This window comes from Entelurus aequoreus, linkage group LG25 (genome assembly GCF_033978785.1).
Source record: "Entelurus aequoreus isolate RoL-2023_Sb linkage group LG25, RoL_Eaeq_v1.1, whole genome shotgun sequence".
Taxonomy (NCBI): domain Eukaryota; kingdom Metazoa; phylum Chordata; class Actinopteri; order Syngnathiformes; family Syngnathidae; genus Entelurus; species Entelurus aequoreus.
In genome coordinates, this window is record NC_084755.1 from 3,281,835 (window position 1) to 3,302,077 (window position 20,243).

At 41.7% G+C, this 20,243-nt stretch overlaps 1 protein-coding gene across 2 annotated transcripts in view; it reads right to left on the reverse strand.

Moving 5' to 3' along the window:
- Nucleotides 1-15,539, reverse strand: part of slc5a11 (solute carrier family 5 member 11) — a 28,625-nt gene extending 13,086 nt beyond the window's left edge. For both annotated transcript variants that reach the window (XM_062036775.1, XM_062036774.1), the window contains exons 1-7: nucleotides 15,364-15,539; nucleotides 14,076-14,147; nucleotides 6,534-6,638; nucleotides 5,099-5,158; nucleotides 4,926-5,030; nucleotides 4,692-4,797; nucleotides 1,285-1,365 (exon numbers count right to left, since the gene is read on the reverse strand). In XM_062036775.1, coding sequence (XP_061892759.1) covers nucleotides 1,285-1,365; nucleotides 4,692-4,797; nucleotides 4,926-5,030; nucleotides 5,099-5,158; nucleotides 6,534-6,638; nucleotides 14,076-14,147; nucleotides 15,364-15,528 — 694 coding nt within the window. In that variant the 5' untranslated portion in view covers nucleotides 15,529-15,539. The remainder of the gene's footprint in view (nucleotides 1-1,284; nucleotides 1,366-4,691; nucleotides 4,798-4,925; nucleotides 5,031-5,098; nucleotides 5,159-6,533; nucleotides 6,639-14,075; nucleotides 14,148-15,363) is intronic.
- Between the last annotated feature and the right edge of the window lie 4,704 nt (nucleotides 15,540-20,243).

The following is a 20,243-nucleotide window of genomic DNA, read 5'->3' on the forward strand; positions in this document are numbered from 1 at the left end:
AAGGCCCACTTACTGAAGTCCATGTCATGTGAAGGCCCACTTACTGAAGTCCATGTCATGTGAAGGCCCACTTACTGAAGTCCATGTCATGTGAAGGTCCACTTACTGAAGTCCATGTCATGTGAAGGTCCACTTACTGAAGTCCATGTCATGTGAAGGTCCACTTACTGAAGTCCATGTCATGTGAAGGCCCACTTACTGAAGTCCATGTCATGTGAAGGCCCACTTACTGAAGTCCATGTCATGTGAAGGTCCACTTACTGAAGGCCATGTCATGTGAAGGTCCACTTACTGAAGTCCATGTCATGTGAAGGCCCACTTACTGAAGTCCATGTCATGTGAAGGCCCACTTACTGAAGTCCATGTCATGTGAAGGCCCACTTACTGAAGTCCATGTCATGTGAAGGCCCACTTACTGAAGTCCATGTCATGTGAAGGCCCACTTACTGAAGTCCATGTCATGTGAAGGCCCACTTACTGAAGTCCATGTCATGTGAAGGTCCACTTACTGAAGTCCATGTCATGTGAAGGTCCACTTACTGAAGTCCATGTCATGTGAAGGCCCACTTACTGAAGTCCATGTCATGTGAAGGCCCACTTACTGAAGTCCATGTCATGTGAAGGCCCACTTACTGAAGTCCATGTCATGTGAAGGCCCACTTACTGAAGTCCATGTCATGTGAAGGCCCACTTACTGAAGTCCATGTCATGTGAAGGCCCACTTACTGAAGTCCATGTCATGTGAAGGTCCACTTACTGAAGTCCATGTCATGTGAAGGTCCACTTACTGAAGTCCATGTCATGTGAAGGTCCACTTACTGAAGTCCATGTCATGTGAAGGCCCACTTACTGAAGTCCATGTCATGTGAAGGCCCACTTACTGAAGTCCATGTCATGTGAAGGTCCACTTACTGAAGGCCATGTCATGTGAAGGTCCACTTACTGAAGTCCATGTCATGTGAAGGCCCACTTACTGAAGTCCATGTCATGTGAAGGCCCACTTACTGAAGTCCATGTCATGTGAAGGCCCACTTACTGAAGTCCATGTCATGTGAAGGCCCACTTACTGAAGTCCATGTCATGTGAAGGCCCACTTACTGAAGTCCATGTCATGTGAAGGCCCACTTACTGAAGTCCATGTCATGTGAAGGCCCACTTACTGAAGTCCATGTCATGTGAAGGTCCACTTACTGAAGTCCATGTCATGTGAAGGCCCACTTACTGAAGTCCATGTCATGTGAAGGCCCACTTACTGAAGTCCATGTCATGTGAAGGCCCACTTACTGAAGCCCATGAGGATCAGTGTTCCTGCCAGCATGATGACGGTCTGGGCAGCGTCGGTGTAGATGACTGTAGCCAGACCACCTGCAACGTCAGTTTCACTTTCATGTACTTGTGTTTTCATTCATGATACATTTTCACAATATTGTGGTATGACAACAACGTGCTGTAACACAAATATATTGTTTTCTAAAATGTTTTATATTGAATACAGAATGATGTTATGGTATAATAGCTGTAAAATGTTCATGTATGGTAATCAACAGAAAGATATTGTTCTAACCCCAAGGACTTCAAAGCAGAGAGATGACAGGATCTGCCCAATTTCCAGACGACCTCTTTTTGAAGTGTTTTATGGACCTCTTTTTGAACTATTTTACGAACTCTTTTTGAACTGACCTTTTCTGTGAATTGTTTACGACCTTTTCTGTGAACTTTTTGCGACCTTTGGAAACAGCGGTGGCCAGGTGGTCGGGGAGGGTCCAAAATAAAAGAAGGAGGCATGCCATCTTTTGGCAGAGCGTGCTGAGATACTGTACAAGGGTACAGTGTAAAGGCGACTCTCCTCAATATTGTCCAAATTGAATTCTGTCTCTGTTTGATTCTTTGCTTCTTGTCTTGTTTAATAGATGTCATCAGTGTTAGAACCTGACTATTCGTCATTAAGCATCGGTCGTGTTTCCTACTTCCGCAGTGGGAGGGGTGTGGAGATTTAAGATTTAGGTTTAGATTTAAACATTTTGCGCTCACATTTATATTTAAGATTTATGTGTAACATTTGGGTTTAAGTTTAACATTTAAAGTTTAGATTAGTCCATTTGTCTGAGGGTGACTCTGTTAAGTTAAAGTACCAATGATAGTCACACACACACTAGGTGTGGTGAAATTTGTCCTCTGCATTTGACCCATCCCCTTGTTCACCCCCCTGGGAGGTGAGGGGAGCAGTGAGCAGCAGCAATGCCGCGCCCGGGAATCATTTTTGGTGATTGAACCCCCAATTCCAACCCTTGATGCTGAGTGCCAAGCAGGGAGGTAATGGCTCACATTTTTATAGTCTTTGGTATGACTCAACCGGGGTTTGAACTCACAACCTACCCATCTCAGGGCGGACACTCTAACCACTAGGCCACTGAGTAGGTAATCAAACCTCGTTTAATACATGTAGCGCAAAATTTGACCGGTAGGGGACAATAACGCTGCACCTTAAGTTTAATTGTGATGAGTCACATTCATTGTGTGCAACGTTTGATGCAAATGTTGCTTATTTTTTAACTGGGTAAACATCTGTAGTTTGTGTGAATGTATTGACACATTGGGTTGAGTTTTTCCTTGCCCTGATGTGGGATCTGAGCCGAGGAAGGCGTTGTGACTTGTGCAGCCCTTTGAGACACTTATGATAAGTAAACATTGATTGATTGAACTCATATATAAGGTACACTTATTAAAGATAAAAAAACATTCTATTTGGGAAAATCATGATTAATTATGAGTTAGCTATGGCCAAAATGTGAGTTTTGGCCATAATAACGCTAAACCTTAAGTTTAATTGTGATGAGTCACATTCATTGTGTGCAACGTTTGATGCAAATGTTGCTTAATTTTTAAATGGGTAAACATCTGTAGTTTGTGTGAATGTATTGACACATTGGGTTGAGTTTTTTCCTTGCCCTGATGTGGGATCTGAGCCGAGGATGTCGTTGTGACTTGTGCAGCCCTTTGAGACACTCGTGATTTAGGGCTATATAACTAAACATTGATTGATTGATTGATTGAACTCAGATATAAGGTACACTTATTAAAGATTAAAAAAACATTCTATATGGGAAAATCATGATTAATTATGAGTTAGCTGTGGCCAAAATGTGAGTTTTGGCCATAATAACGCTACACCATAAGTTTAATTGTGATGAGTCACATTCATTGTGTGCAACGTTTGATGCAAATGTTGCTTCATTTTTAAATGGTGTGAATGTATTGAAACATTGGGCTGAGTTTTTCCTTGCCCTGATGTGGGATCTGAGCCGAGGATGTCGTTGTGGCTTGTGCAGCCCTTTGAGACACTCATGATTTAGGGCTATATAAGTAAACATTGATTGATTGATTGATTGATTGAACTCATATATAAGGTACACTTATTAAAGATAAAAAACATTCTATTTGGGAAAATCATGATTAATTATGAATTAGCTATGGCCAAAATGTGAGTTTTGGCCATAATAACACTAAACCTTAAGTTTAATTGTGATGAGTCACATTCATTGTGTGCAACGTTTGATGCAAATGTTGCTTCATTTTGAAATGATGTGAATGTATTGACACATTGGGCTGAGTTTTTCCTTGCCCTGATGTGGGATCTGAGCCGAGGATGTCGTTGTGGCTTGTGCAGCCCTTTGAGACACTTGTGATTTAGGGCTATATAAGTAAACATTGATTGAATGATTGATTGAACTCATATATAAGGTACACTTATTAAAGATAAAAAAACATTTTATTTGGGAAAATCATGATTAATTATGAGTTAGCTATGGCCAAAATGTGAGTTTTGGCCATAATAACACTAAACCTTAAGTTTAATTGTGATGAGTCACATTCATTGTGTGCAACGTTTGATGCAAATGTTGCTTCATTTTTAAATGGTGTGAATGTATTGACACATTGGGCCGAGGATGTCGTCGTGGCTTGTGCAGCCCTTTGAGACACTCGTGATTTAGTGCTATATAAGTAAACTTTTTTGATTGAACTCATATATAAGGTACACTTATTAAAGATTCAAAAAAACATTCTATTTGGGAAAATCATGATTAATTATGATTTAGCTATGGCCAAAATGTGAGTTTTGGCCATAATAACGCTGCACCTTAAGTTTAATTGTGATGAGTCACATTCATTGTGTGCAACGTTTGATGCAAATGTTGCTTCATTTTTAAAATGGTGTGAATGTATTGACACATTGGGCTGAGTTTTTCCTTGCCCTGATGTGGGATCTGAGCCGAGGATGTCGTTGTGGCTTGTGCAGCCCTTTGAGACACTCGTGATTTAGGGCTATATAAGTAAACATTGATTGATGGATTGATTGATTGAACTCATATATAAAGTACACTTATTAAAGATTAAAAAAAACATTCTATTTGAGAAAATCATGATTAATTATGAGTTAGCTATGGCCAAAATGTGATTAATCAGGATTAAATAGTTTAATCGTTTGACAGCCTTAATTAACATCTAATATAATACAAAACAATCAGTCATATTAGACCAATAAATAATGTCTCCTGGCTAAGACACTACCAATTCCTCAATAGTTGAAAACAAATATGTCCAAGATTTCATCTCAAGCGTGTATAAAGTATAAAACAAATGTATAAGTAAGTAAATAAAATCAACAGATGGTAGACAGGAAATAGTCTCACCTGCTACCGTGTAGAGAGCAGTGACTGACAGGAGGAGCACCACAGCCAGGTAGATGTTCCACTGCAGAGCCAGCTGGATGAACAAAGCTCCAGCATACATGTCCACCTGTCAACATGGCAACCACTATTAAGTCAACATGGCAACCACTATTAAGTCAACATGGCAACCACTATTAAGTCAACCACTTGTCACAAAGTTCTTTTTAAAAGGTAAAAAAAAAACCAAAACCCTACCGATATCTTGGTGAAGATGTAAATGAACAAAGACAAGACCGCAATAAACAACTGTGTTCTTCTCCCACCGAAGCGTCTCTGCAGATACTCGGGCATGGTCGTCACCTGCAGGAACACAGACCGCAGAGATGTAGATCAAGTCCAGATCGAGTGTGTGTGTTGCGTGACGGTACCCCAGACGCCAGATAGATGGGCAGGAAGATCCAACCCAGCAGCAGCACCATGAACAAGCCCTGTGGGGAAGCAACATTAAAAGGGGTCACATTGGGAGGTTTTTTGTTTGTGTGTCTACATTTAAAATGCTTCCTTGTGGTCTGCATCAGTGGTGCCCAACCACCGGTACGCCACGCACTCGCTACCGGGCCCCCACAGAAACTTTCACCCCACGACACCGCCGGGTCGAGGCTAACCTCCTCCAACCTCCGAGGAAAAAGCTACGAACAACGGGAGACCGGGCTTTCTGCTCCGCCGCTCCCAGTCTGCGGAACGCTCTCCCTGACCACCTGAGGGCACCACAGACTGTGGATGCTTTTTAAAAAAAGGCTTAAAAACTCTTCTTTTTAAAAAAGCCTTTTTTTTTAACAATGGGAGACCGGGCTTTCTGCTCCGCAGCTCCCAGTCTGTGGAACGCTCTCCCTGACCACCTGAGGGCACCACAGACTGTGGATGCTTTTAAAAAAAAGGCTTAAAAACTCTTCTTTTTAAAAAAGCCTTTTTTTTTTTTTTTAGATATATGCATACTGGTTTTAGCTATTTGGCTGTTCTAGTTTTAATTTTTATTTTTTAAATTTGTTTTAATACACTGTAGCACTTTGAGGTTGTTTACTCAATGTAAAGTGCTTTTTACAAATAAAATCTATTATTATTATTATTGATTAATTTATAAACTGCTGCATTTTCTTCAACGCTAACTCTGACCTGTCCCACTAAACCCAGCAATAATCTTGTTTATGATGAATATTACAACTAAGTTATTGTACATGAATGCACATTAATGTACATATAACATGTTCATGTGCCAGATTGTAGCCAAAGGCTCATTTCCGTCTGCAGGGTGGTTGTACATAGGAGGGGCTCTTCACCTGTTTGACCTCGGGACCCAACTCTTCCACTACTAAGTGACCCCGGGACCACTCCAATATTAACACCCAATTAGTAATCTTACTCTTGATTTTGAGCATGATTGGAAAATCAAAGACATCCATGACATTATTTTCTTTACAAGTGTATGTCAACTTCTGACCACGACTGTACATGTGATTTAATAAAATTTTTATAAACTTTTTTCCCACATCGTCATTATGGGGTATCGTGTGGAGTATTTTGAGGATAAAATGAATGTATTTCACATTGGATTAAGGCTGTAACATAACAACATGTGAATACTTCCCGGATGCACCGTACTGTCTATAATGACATCACAAATGGGGATGATTCCAAACGGCTTGTTTGGAGGAAGGCAAGATTGTTTTCTAAACATCTCCGTTTGATGTGGAATGTTCGCAGATCCCATTTACACAAAAACAAGTATAACAGTTCCCCTTCACCACGCTGATCACCACAAGGATGGACATGTTTCTCTCTGGTAACTGACTTGTGATATCGTACATTCCACTCATACGCTATCGCTCCGATTCCTGCTGCGGCTCCTGACCCGGCCAGGCCAATCAAGTGTCCGCTGCCGATGTTACTGGCGAACAGTGAGGCCCCCACCTGCATGGAGACAACACTCTTACTGGCACATACACTACTGTTACTGGCACATACACTACTGTTACTGGCACATACACTACTGTTACTGGCACACACACTACTGTTACTGGCACACACACTACTGTTACTGCCACATACACTACTGTTACTGGCACATACACTACTGTTACTGGCACGTACACTACTGTTACTGGCACGTACACTACTGTTACTGGCACGTACACTACTGTTACTGGCACGTACACTACTGTTACTGGCACATACACTACTGTTACTGGCACATACACTACTGTTACTGGCACATACACTACTGTTACTGGCACATACACTACTGTTACTGGCACACACACTACTGTTACTGGCACGTACACTACTGTTACTGGCACGTACACTACTGTTACTGGCACATACACTACTGTTACTGGCACGTACACTACTGTTACTGGCACGTACACTACTGTTACTGGCACATACACTACTGTTACTGGCACATACACTACTGTTACTGGCACATACACTACTGTTACTGGCACATACAGTCCTGTTACTGCCACATACACTACTGTTACTGGCACATACACTACTGTTACTGGCACATACACTACTGTTACTGGCACACACACTACTGTTACTGGCACACACACTACTGTTACTGCCACATACACTACTGTTACTGGCACATACACTACTGTTACTGGCACGTACACTACTGTTACTGGCACGTACACTACTGTTACTGGCACGTACACTACTGTTACTGGCACGTACACTACTGTTACTGGCACATACACTACTGTTACTGGCACATACACTACTGTTACTGGCACATACACTACTGTTACTGGCACATACACTACTGTTACTGGCACATACACTACTGTTACTGGCACGTACACTACTGTTACTGGCACATACACTACTGTTACTGGCACGTACACTACTGTTACTGGCACGTACACTACTGTTACTGGCACATACACTACTGTTACTGGCACATACACTACTGTTACTGGCACATACACTACTGTTACTGGCACATACACTACTGTTACTGGCACATACAGTCCTGTTACTGGCACGTACACTACTGTTACTGGCACATACACTACTGTTACTGCCACATACACTACTGTTACTGGCACATACACTACTGTTACTGGCACATACAGTCCTGTTACTGGCACGTACACTACTGTTACTGGCACATACACTACTGTTACTGCCACATACACTACTGTTACTGGCACATACACTACTGTTACTGGCACATACACTCCTGTTACTGCCACATACACTCCTGTTACTGGCACATACACTACTGTTACTGGCACACACACTACTGTTACTGGCACATACACTACTGTTACTGGCACATACACTCCTGTTACTGGCACATACACTCCTGTTACTGGCACATACACTCCTGTTACTGGCACACACACTACTGTTACTGGCACATACAGTACTGTTACTGGCACATACAGTACTGTTACTGGCACATACACTACTGTTACTGGCACATACACTACTGTTACTGGCACATACACTACTGTTACTGGCACATACACTACTGTTACTGGCACATACACTACTGTTACTGGCACGCACACTACTGTTACTGGCACGCACACTACTGTTACTGGCACATACACTACTGTTACTGGCACATACACTACTGTTACTGGCACGCACACTACTGTTACTGGCACACACACTACTGTTACTGGCACGTACACTACTGTTACTGGCACGTACAGTCCTGTTACTGGCACGTACACTACTGTTACTGGCACATACACTACTGTTACTGGCACGTACACTACTGTTACTGGCACATACAGTCCTGTTACTGCCACATACACTACTGTTACTGGCACATACAGTCCTGTTACTGCCGCATACACTACTGTTACTGGCACACACACTACTGTTACTGGCACATACAGTCCTGTTACTGCCACATACACTACTGTTACTGGCACATACACTACTGTTACTGGCACGCACACTACTGTTACTGGCACGCACACTACTGTTACTGGCACATACACTACTGTTACTGGCACATACACTACTGTTACTGGCACGCACACTACTGTTACTGGCACACACACTACTGTTACTGGCACGTACACTACTGTTACTGGCACGTACAGTCCTGTTACTGGCACGTACACTACTGTTACTGGCACATACACTACTGTTACTGGCACGTACACTACTGTTACTGGCACGTACACTACTGTTACTGGCACGTACAGTCCTGTTACTGGCACGTACACTACTGTTACTGGCACGTACAGTCCTGTTACTGGCACGTACACTACTGTTACTGGCACATACAGTACTGTTACTGGCACATACACTACTGTTACTGGCACATACAGTCCTGTTACTGGCACGTACACTACTGTTACTGGCACATACACTGTTACTGGCACATACACTACTGTTACTGGCACATACACTACTGTTACTGCCACATACACTACTGTTACTGCCACATACACTACTGTTACTGGCACGTACAGTCCTGTTACTGGCACGTACACTACTGTTACTGGCACATACACTACTGTTACTGCCACATACACTACTGTTACTGGCACATACACTACTGTTACTGGCACATACACTCCTGTTACTGCCACATACACTACTGTTACTGGCACATACACTACTGTTACTGGCACATACACTACTGTTACTGGCACACACACTACTGTTACTGGCACACACACTACTGTTACTGGCACATACACTACTGTTACTGGCACATACACTCCTGTTACTGGCACATACACTCCTGTTACTGGCACATACACTCCTGTTACTGGCACATACACTCCTGTTACTGGCACACACACTACTGTTACTGGCACATACACTACTGTTACTGGCACATACAGTACTGTTACTGGCACATACACTACTGTTACTGGCACATACACTACTGTTACTGGCACATACACTACTGTTACTGGCACATACACTACTGTTACTGGCACATACACTACTGTTACTGGCACATACAGTCCTGTTACTGCCACATACACTACTGTTACTGGCACATACAGTCCTGTTACTGCCGCATACACTACTGTTACTGGCACACACACTACTGTTACTGGCACATACAGTCCTGTTACTGCCACATACACTACTGTTACTGGCACATACACTACTGTTACTGGCACATACACTACTGTTACTGGCACGCACACTACTGTTACTGGCACGCACACTACTGTTACTGGCACATACACTACTGTTACTGGCACATACACTACTGTTACTGGCACGCACACTACTGTTACTGGCACACACACTACTGTTACTGGCACGTACACTACTGTTACTGGCACGTACAGTCCTGTTACTGGCACGTACACTACTGTTACTGGCACATACACTACTGTTACTGGCACGTACACTACTGTTACTGGCACGTACACTACTGTTACTGGCACGTACACTACTGTTACTGGCACGTACACTACTGTTACTGGCACGTACAGTCCTGTTACTGGCACGTACACTACTGTTACTGCCACATACACTACTGTTACTGGCACGTACACTACTGTTACTGGCACATACACTACTGTTACTGGCACATACACTACTGTTACTGGCACATACACTACTGTTACTGGCACATACACTACTGTTACTGGCACATACACTACTGTTACTGGCACATACACTACTGTTACTGCCACATACACTACTGTTACTGGCACATACAGTCCTGTTACTGCCGCATACACTACTGTTACTGGCACACACACTACTGTTACTGGCACATACAGTCCTGTTACTGCCACATACACTACTGTTACTGGCACATACACTACTGTTACTGGCACATACACTACTGTTACTGGCACGCACACTACTGTTACTGGCACGCACACTACTGTTACTGGCACATACACTACTGTTACTGGCACATACACTACTGTTACTGGCACGCACACTACTGTTACTGGCACACACACTACTGTTACTGGCACGTACACTACTGTTACTGGCACGTACAGTCCTGTTACTGGCACGTACACTACTGTTACTGGCACATACACTACTGTTACTGGCACGTACACTACTGTTACTGGCACGTACACTACTGTTACTGGCACGTACAGTCCTGTTACTGGCACGTACACTACTGTTACTGGCACGTACAGTCCTGTTACTGGCACGTACACTACTGTTACTGGCACATACAGTACTGTTACTGGCACATACACTACTGTTACTGGCACATACAGTCCTGTTACTGGCACGTACACTACTGTTACTGGCACATACACTGTTACTGGCACATACACTACTGTTACTGGCACATACACTACTGTTACTTCCACATACACTACTGTTACTGCCACATACACTACTGTTACTGGCACGTACAGTCCTGTTACTGGCACGTACACTACTGTTACTGGCACATACACTACTGTTACTGGCACATACAGTCCTGTTACTGGCACATACAGTCCTGTTACAGGCACGTACACTACTGTTACTGGCACATACACTACTGTTACTGGCACGTACACTACTGTTACTGGCACATACACTACTGTTACTGGCACGTACACTACTGTTACTGGCACGTACACTCCTGTTACTGGCACATACACTACTGTTACTGGCACATACAGTCCTGTTACTGGCAGATACAGTCCTGTTACTGGCACATACACTACTGTTACTGGCACGTACAGTCCTGTTACTGGCACGTACACTACTGTTACTGGCACATACACTACTGTTACTGGCACGTACACTAATGTTACTGGCACATACACTACTGTTACTGGCACATACACTACTGTTACTGGCACATACACTACTGTTACTGCCACATACACTACTGTTACTGGCACATACAGTCCTGTTACTGGCACGTACACTACTGTTACTGGCACATGCAGTACTGTTACTGGCACATACAGTCCTGTTACTGGCACGTACAGTCCTGTTACTGGCACGTACACTACTGTTACTGGCACATACACTACTGTTACTGGCACGTACACTACTGTTACTGGCACGTACAGTCCTGTTACTGGCACATACACTACTGTTACTGGCACATACACTACTGTTACTGGCACATACCGTCCTGTTACTGGCACATACAGTCCTGTTACTGGCACATACAGTCCTGTTACTGGCACATACACTACTGTTACTGGCACATACAGTCCTGTTACTGGCACATACGCTACTGTTACTGGCACATACACTACTGTTACTGGCACATACAGTCCTGTTACTGGCACATACAGTCCTGTTACTGGCACATACACTACTGTTACTGGCACATACAGTCCTGTTACTGGCACATACAGTCCTGTTACTGGCACATACAGTCCTGTTACTGGCACATACAGTCCTGTTACTGGCACATACACTACTGTTACTGGCACATACAGTCCTGTTACTGGCACATACAGTCCTGTTACTGGCACATACACTACTGTTACTGGCACATACAGCCGTGTTACTGGCACATACAGCCGTGTTACTGGCACATACAGTCCTGTTACTGGGACATACAGTCCTGTTACTGGGACATACAGTTCTGTTGCTGGCACATACACTACTGTTACTGGCACATACAATCCTGTTACTGGCACATACAGTCCTGTTACTGGCACGTACAGTCCTGTTACTGGCACATACACTAATGTTACTGGTAGGTACAGTACTGTTACTGGGACGTAGAGTCCTGTTACTGGCACATACAGTACTGTTACTGGGACATACAGTACTGTTACTGGGACATACACTACTGTTACTGGCACATACAGTCCTGTTACTGGCACGTACACTACTGTTACTGGCACATACACTACTGTTACTGGCACATACAGTCCTGTTACTGGCACATACACTACTGTTACTGGCACATACACTACTGTTACTGCCACATACACTACTGTTACTGCCACATACAGTCCTGTTACTGGCACATACAGTCCTGTTACTGGCACATACAGCCGTGTTACTAGCACATACAGTCCTGTTACTGGCACATACAGTCCTGTTACTGGCACATACACTACTGTTACTGGCACATACAGTTCTGTTACTAGCACATACAGTCCTGTTACTGGCACGTACAGTCCTGTTACTGGCACATACAGTCCTGTTACTGGCACATACACTAATGTTACTGGTAGGTACAGTACTGTTACTGGGACATAGAGTCCTGTTACTGGCACATACACTAATGTTACTGGTAGGTACAGTACTGTTACTGGGACGTAGAGTCCTGTTACTGGCACATACACTAATGTTACTGGTAGGTACAGTACTGTTACTGGGACGTAGAGTCCTGTTACTGGCACATACAGTACTGTTACTGGGACATACAGTATTGTTACTGGGACATACACTACTGTTACTGGCACATACAGTACTGTTACTGGGACGTACAGAACTGTTACTGGGACATACAGTCCTGTTACTGGCACATACAGTCCTGTTACTGGCACATATAGTCCTGTTACTGGCACATACGCTACTGTTACTGGGACATACAGTCCTGTTACTGGCAGATACAGTACTGTTACTGGCACATACAGAACTGTTACTGGCACATACAGTACTGTTACTGGCACATACACTACTGTTACTGGCACATACACTACTGTTACTGGCACATACGGTCCTGTTACTGGCACATACAGTCCTGTTACTGGGATGTACAGTACTGTTAAATACAGTCCTGTTACTGGGATGTACAGTACTGTTACTGGCACATAAATTCCTGTTACTGGGACGTACAGTCCTGTTACTGGCACATACAGTCCTGTTACTGGGACGTACAGTCCTGTTACTGGCAGATACAGTACTGTTACTGGCATGTACAGAACTGTTACTGGCACGTACAGAACTGTTACTGGCACATAGTCCTGTTACTGGGATGTACAGTACTGTTAAATACAGTCCTGTTACTGGGATGTACAGTCCTGTTACTGGCACATACAGTCCTGTTACTGGGACGTACAGTCCTGTTACTGGCACATACAGTCCTGTTACTGGGATGTACAGTGCTGTTACATACAGTCCTGTTACTGGCACATACAGTACTGTTACTGGCACATACAGCCCTGTTACTGGGATGTACAGTGCTGCTACATACAGTCCTGTTACTGGCACATACAGTACTGTTACTGGAACATACATACATACATACATATAAATATAAATATTCATATTTACATATGCATATACATATATACACAAACACGTATATATACACATTTATGTATATACACACATATATACACATACATGTACATATATACACATATGTATTCATATATACACGTACATATACACATACATATATACACACACACACACATATATACACACATATCCATTTTGTATATATATTTATATGTACACACTCACCGGCCACCATGTCATGCTCTTCCCTGCCAGGAAGTAGCCATCTACCGTGCTCCGCTTGGTCCTCCACATGGACTGGTGGAAACATGACAAACAATAAATACATGTGCTTGGTCCTCCACATGGACTGGTGGAAACATGACAAACAATAAATACATGTGCTTGGTCCTCCACATGGACTGGTGGAAACATGACAAACAATAAATACATGTGCTTGGTCCTCCACATGGACTGGTGGAAACATGACAAACAATAAATACATCTGCTTGGTCCTCCACATGAACTGGTGGAAACATGACAAACAATAAATACATCTGCATGGTCCTCCACATGAACTGGTGGAAACATGACAAACAATAAATACATCTGCTTGGTCCTCCACATGGACTGGTGGAAACATGACAAACAATAAATACATCTGCATGGTCCTCCACATGAACTGGTGGAAACATGACAAACAATAAATACATCTGCTTGGTCCTCCACATGGACTGGTGGAAACATGACAAACAATAAATACATCTGCTTGGTCCTCCACATGAACTGGTGGAAACATGACAAACAATAAATACATCTGCTTGGTCCTCCACATGGACTGGTGGAAACATGACAAACAATAAATACATCTGCTTGGTCCTTCACACGGACTGGTGGAAACATGACAAACAATAAATACATGTGCTTGGTCCTCCACATGGACTGGTGGAAACATGACAAACAATAAATACATGTGCTTGGTCCTCCACATGGACTGGTGGAAACATGACAAACAATAAATACATGTGCTTGGTCCTCCACATGGACTGGTGGAAACATGACAAACAATAAATACATGTGCTTGGTCCTCCACATGGACTGGTGGAAACATGACAAACAATAAATACATCTGCTTGGTCCTCCACATGGACTGGTGGAAACATGACAAACAATAAATACATGTGCTTGGTCCTCCACATGGACTGGTGGAAACATGACAAACAATAAATACATCTGCTTGGTCCTCCACATGGACTGGTGGAAACATGACAAACAATAAATACATCTGCTTGGTCCTCCACATGGACTGGTGGAAACATGACAAACAATAAATACATCTGCTTGGTCCTCCACATGGACTGGTGGAAACATGACAAACAATAAATACATCTGCATGGTCCTCCACATGGACTGGTGGAAACATGACAAACAATAAATACATCTGCTTGGTCCTCCACATGGACTGGTGGAAACATGACAAACAACACATCACATCTGACAACATTCCTCTCATGTATTATCCATGAAGAATTACCCAGAAGCCCACAGCCAGCACCAGCACAAAGTAGAGCACCAGCACCACAATGTCCACAGCTTCAAAGTTGGCAGTGGATCCTCCTCCGGCTGCAGAAGCCGTGGTGGACACGCTACTTCCTCCCTGGGGGGTCACCGCATGCTCAAACATCTGCAAATGTAACATAGTACACTAAGTTTAGGACTATTTCTTTTTTGCCTTAAATTGCACCATCAATAATTGTATTTATTATTACACTGCAAACACCGAAATCTAAGTAAGATGAAATATCTCAAATAAGGGTGATATTTGCTTCTTTTCTGTCTGATAAGATCATTCTTCTCACTAAGCAGATTTTATGTTAGAGTGTTTTACTTGTTTTGCTCCTAAATGATGTCGGTAAGATATTACAGCTTGTTGCTGAGATGTTATGACCTATATTGAGTAAAACATGCTTGAAACTAGAATATCAAGTGTTGCAAAGCTGTGTCATCAACACTCACAAGTACAAAACTACTTTTTTAAAGTCATCATTTCTTATTTTAAGCGTTAAATAAAAAAAATCATGACTTTGACACAATTGTGTCTCATAATTAAACCGACGGTTAATTTTTAAACATTTAACATGTGACATTTCAAACAATTTTGAACAGAAATAGTTCATGCACATTCAGATAAATTCTTCAAAATTACAATAAAAAAAAAATTTGGCCTGGGGGCCGGGCTGTATATATATATATATATATATATATATATATATATATATATATATATATATATATATATATATATATATATATATATATATATATATATATATATCGTATTTTTCGGACTATAAGTCACAGTTTTTTTCATAGTTTGGCCGGGGGTGCGACTTATACTCAGGAGCGATTTATGTGTGAAATGATTAACACATTACCGTAAAATATCAAATAATGTTATTTATCTCATTCATGTAAGAGACTAGACGTATAAGATTTCATGGGATTTAGCGATTAGGAGTGACAGATTGTTTGGTAAACGTATAGCATGTTCTATATGTTATAGTTATTTGAATGACTCTTACCATAATATGTTACGTTAACATACCAGGCACCTTCTCAGTTGGTTATTTATGCCTCATATAACGTACACTTATTCAGCCTGTTGTTCACTGTTCTTTATTTATTTTAAATTGCCTTTCAAATGTCTATTCTTGGTGTTGGCTTTTATCAAATACGTTCCCCCAAAAATGCGACTTATACTCCAGTGCGACTTATATGTTTTTTTCCTTCTTTATTATGCATTTTCGGCCGGTGCGACTTATACTCCGAAAAATACAGTATATATATATATATATATATATATATATATATATATATATATATATATATATATATATATATATATATACACACACACACATATATTCCTTGCTCACTAATTGACTGAAAGAGCACGCACTTGGCACGATGATTTCATGTTATCAATGGGAAAATGCATTTTTAGACAATATGATTTGCCTGAGCGTTGCCATTTTGCCTTTCTATTAAGAACAATAAATTAGTTTTTAGTATAAGTTTGCTGGTTTCAAGAAATGTAATGCCGAGCGCATATCATTATGTCAAGATAATGGCACTAGCATTTACTTCATTTAAGAATATTTGTCAACATATTGAGCAAAAAAGTTTTTTTTTTTCTACCAAGAAAAGTGCACTTGTTATTAGTGAGAAAATACTTATTTTAAGGTATTTTTGGGGTCATTGAGGTTTGCTAATTAGGGACCGCAATGTCCCTTTGGGACAGAGGACCCTATTGTAAGTTTTATTATTTATTCTTTATTATACCGCCGCCTCTTTGAGCTGTAATTTGACCCCATTAACATGCTTCAAAACTCACCATATTTGACACACACATCAGGACTGGCGAAAATTGCGATCTAATCAAAAAACTTAGCCCCAAAACTCAAAATTGCGCTCTAGCGCCCCCTAGGAAGAAAACACAGACAAAACTGCCTGTAACTCCCACTAGGAGAGACATGAAACAAAAACCTCTATGTAGGTCTCGCTTAGACCTAGATTTCATACACTGACATCCTTCAGCAAAAATCAACAGGAAGTTTGCAATTCTCCCTTCAAAACAAAAGTTTTGTAAAAACAGTCACTTTTGCCTCTTTGAGCTATAATTTGACCCCCTTAACATGCTTTAAAACTCACCAAACTGGACACACACATCAGGACTGACAAAAATTGCGATCTAATAAAAAAACCCAACCCCAAAACTCAAAATTGCGCTCTAGCGCCCCCTAGGAAGAAAACACAGACAAAACTGCTCCTAGGAAGAAAATACAGACAAAACTACCTGTAACTTCCAGTAGGAATGTCGTAGAGACGTTAAACAAAAACCTCTATGTAGGTCTCACTTAGACCTAGATTTCATACACTGACAACCCCCAGCTAAAATCAATAGGAAGTTTGCAATTCCCCCTTCAAAACAAAAGTTTTGTAAAAACAGTCACTTTTGCCTCTTTGAGCTATAATTTGACCCCCTTAACATGCTTCAAAACTCACCAAACTGGACACACACATCAGGACTGGCAAAAATTGTGATCTAATAAAAAACCCAACCCCAAAACTCAAAATTGCGCTCTAGCGCCCCCTAGGAAGAAAACAGACAAAACTGCTCCTAGGAAGAAAACAGACAAAACTGCCTGTAACTTCCAGTAGGAATGTCGTAGAGACGTGAAACAAAAACCTCTATGTAGGTCTCACTTAGACCTACATTTCATATAGTGACAACCCCCAGCTAAAATCAACAGGAAGTTTGCAATTCTCCCTTCAAAACAAAAGTTTTGTAAAAACAGTCACTTTTGCCTCTTTGAGCTATAATTTGACCCCCTTAACATGCTTCAAAACTCACCAAAACTGGACACACACATCAGGACTGACAAAAATTGCGATCTAATAAAAAAAAACCAACCCCAAAACTCAAAATTGCGCTCTAGCGCCCCCTAGGAAGAAAACACAGACAAAACTGCTCCTAGGAAGAAAACAGACAAAACTGCCTGTAACTTCCAGTAGGAATGTCGTAGAGACGTGAAACAAAAACCTCTATGTAGGTCTCACTTAGACCTAGATTTCATACACTGACAACCCCCAGCTAAAATCAATAGGAAGTTTGCAATTCTCCCTTCAAAACAAAAGTTTTGTAAAAACAGTCACTTTTGCCTCTTTGAGCTATAATTGGCCCCCTTAACATGCTTCAAAACTCACCAAACTGGACACACACATCAGGACTGGCAAAAATTGTGATCTAATAAAAAAAAACAACCCCAAAACTCAAAATTGCGCTCTAGCGCCCCCTAGGAAGAAAACACCGACAAAACTGCTCCTAGGAAGAAAACACAGACAAAACTGCTCCTAGGAAGAAAACAGACAAAACTGCCTGTAACTTACAGTAGGAATGTCGTAGAGACATGAAACAAAAACCTCTATGTAGGTCTCACTTAGACCTACATTTCATATATTGACAACCCCCAGCTAAAATCAATAGGAAGTTTGCAATTCTCCCTTCAAAACAAAAGTTTTGTAAAAACAGTCACTTTTGCCTTTTTGAGCTATAATTTGACCCCCTTAACATGCTTCAAAACTCACCAAACTGGACACACACATCAGGACCGGCAAAAATTGCGATCTAATAAAAAACCCAACCCTAAAACTCAAAATTGCGCTCTAGCGCCCCCTAGGAAGAAAACCGACAAAACTGCCTGTAACTTCCAGTAGGAATGTCGTAGAGACGTGAAACAAAAACCTCTATGTAGGTCTCACTTAGACCTACATTTCATATATTGACAACCCCCAGCTAAAATCAATAGGAAGTAGTTTGCAATTCCCCCTTCAAAACAAAAGTTGTGTAAAAACAGTCACCTTTTTTCAAACATTATCTCCTCTGAGCGCGTTTGTCGCGTCGGCTTCAAACTAGCACAGGGGAGAGATTGAACCCTTCTGATTAAAAGTTGACGAAAGACTTTTAATTACTGCTCCGGTTTGGATTTTATGTGCCGTCAAAGTCGGTCCCGTCCATCGCTGCTTGCAGCTTTAACTTGACTTGTTTTGGAAAGTCTTGACAAGCCACATTTTCTTGTTCTATTGGCATATAATTTTGCTCAGTTCAAGTAAAATACCCCTCATTTTAGTATTTTTTTCCCCTTGTTTTTGAACACTGACTTTTTGCAGTGTAATAATTCAACGATACCAGCATTTATAAGTACTAGGATCTTCTTAACATAACGTTGTGTTTATTTGGTGTTGCACGATAGTAAATCCTGAAAGGAACTCACCTCTCTGAAGGTTGTCAGCAGACTCGCACTTTAAAAGCGTCCCCACAAGGAATGGCCAAGAAGAACGACTCTCGCCTTGAATCTTCAACGACTCTGCACGAGATCAAACTCCACTTTCCCACAAGCGCAACACGGAGTCTTGGTTAAAATGTAAAGGATTTATTGCTGGAAATGATGGCTCCAGGTGTCGATAAGATAGCGCTGCAAGGGTTTTGGCAGCCAGGTTACAGGCATGATAAACATGTGCATGCTCATGTCTCACATGGCGTATATTATTGTCCACACATGCGCTCAAACATTGACTTTATTACTGGTTGCACTGGTAAAGACAACACAAAGTTGTAGGTCATGAGAAAAGCAACGTGTGTTAGTTATTGTTTTATAGAATTACCAGCATTTTTGGAGTATTAGTGACGGGAATGAAATGAAACTAAAGAATTGTCAAAGAAGAATTTGCCTTTTTTATGGATGTTTTCTTTTTTTTCTTCACCACAGCGAGTTAATCGCATGAACGGTTTTGGTTTCATTTCCACACGGGATCACCATTCCACTGAGAAATGGTGAACCCGTGCCCTCTTTC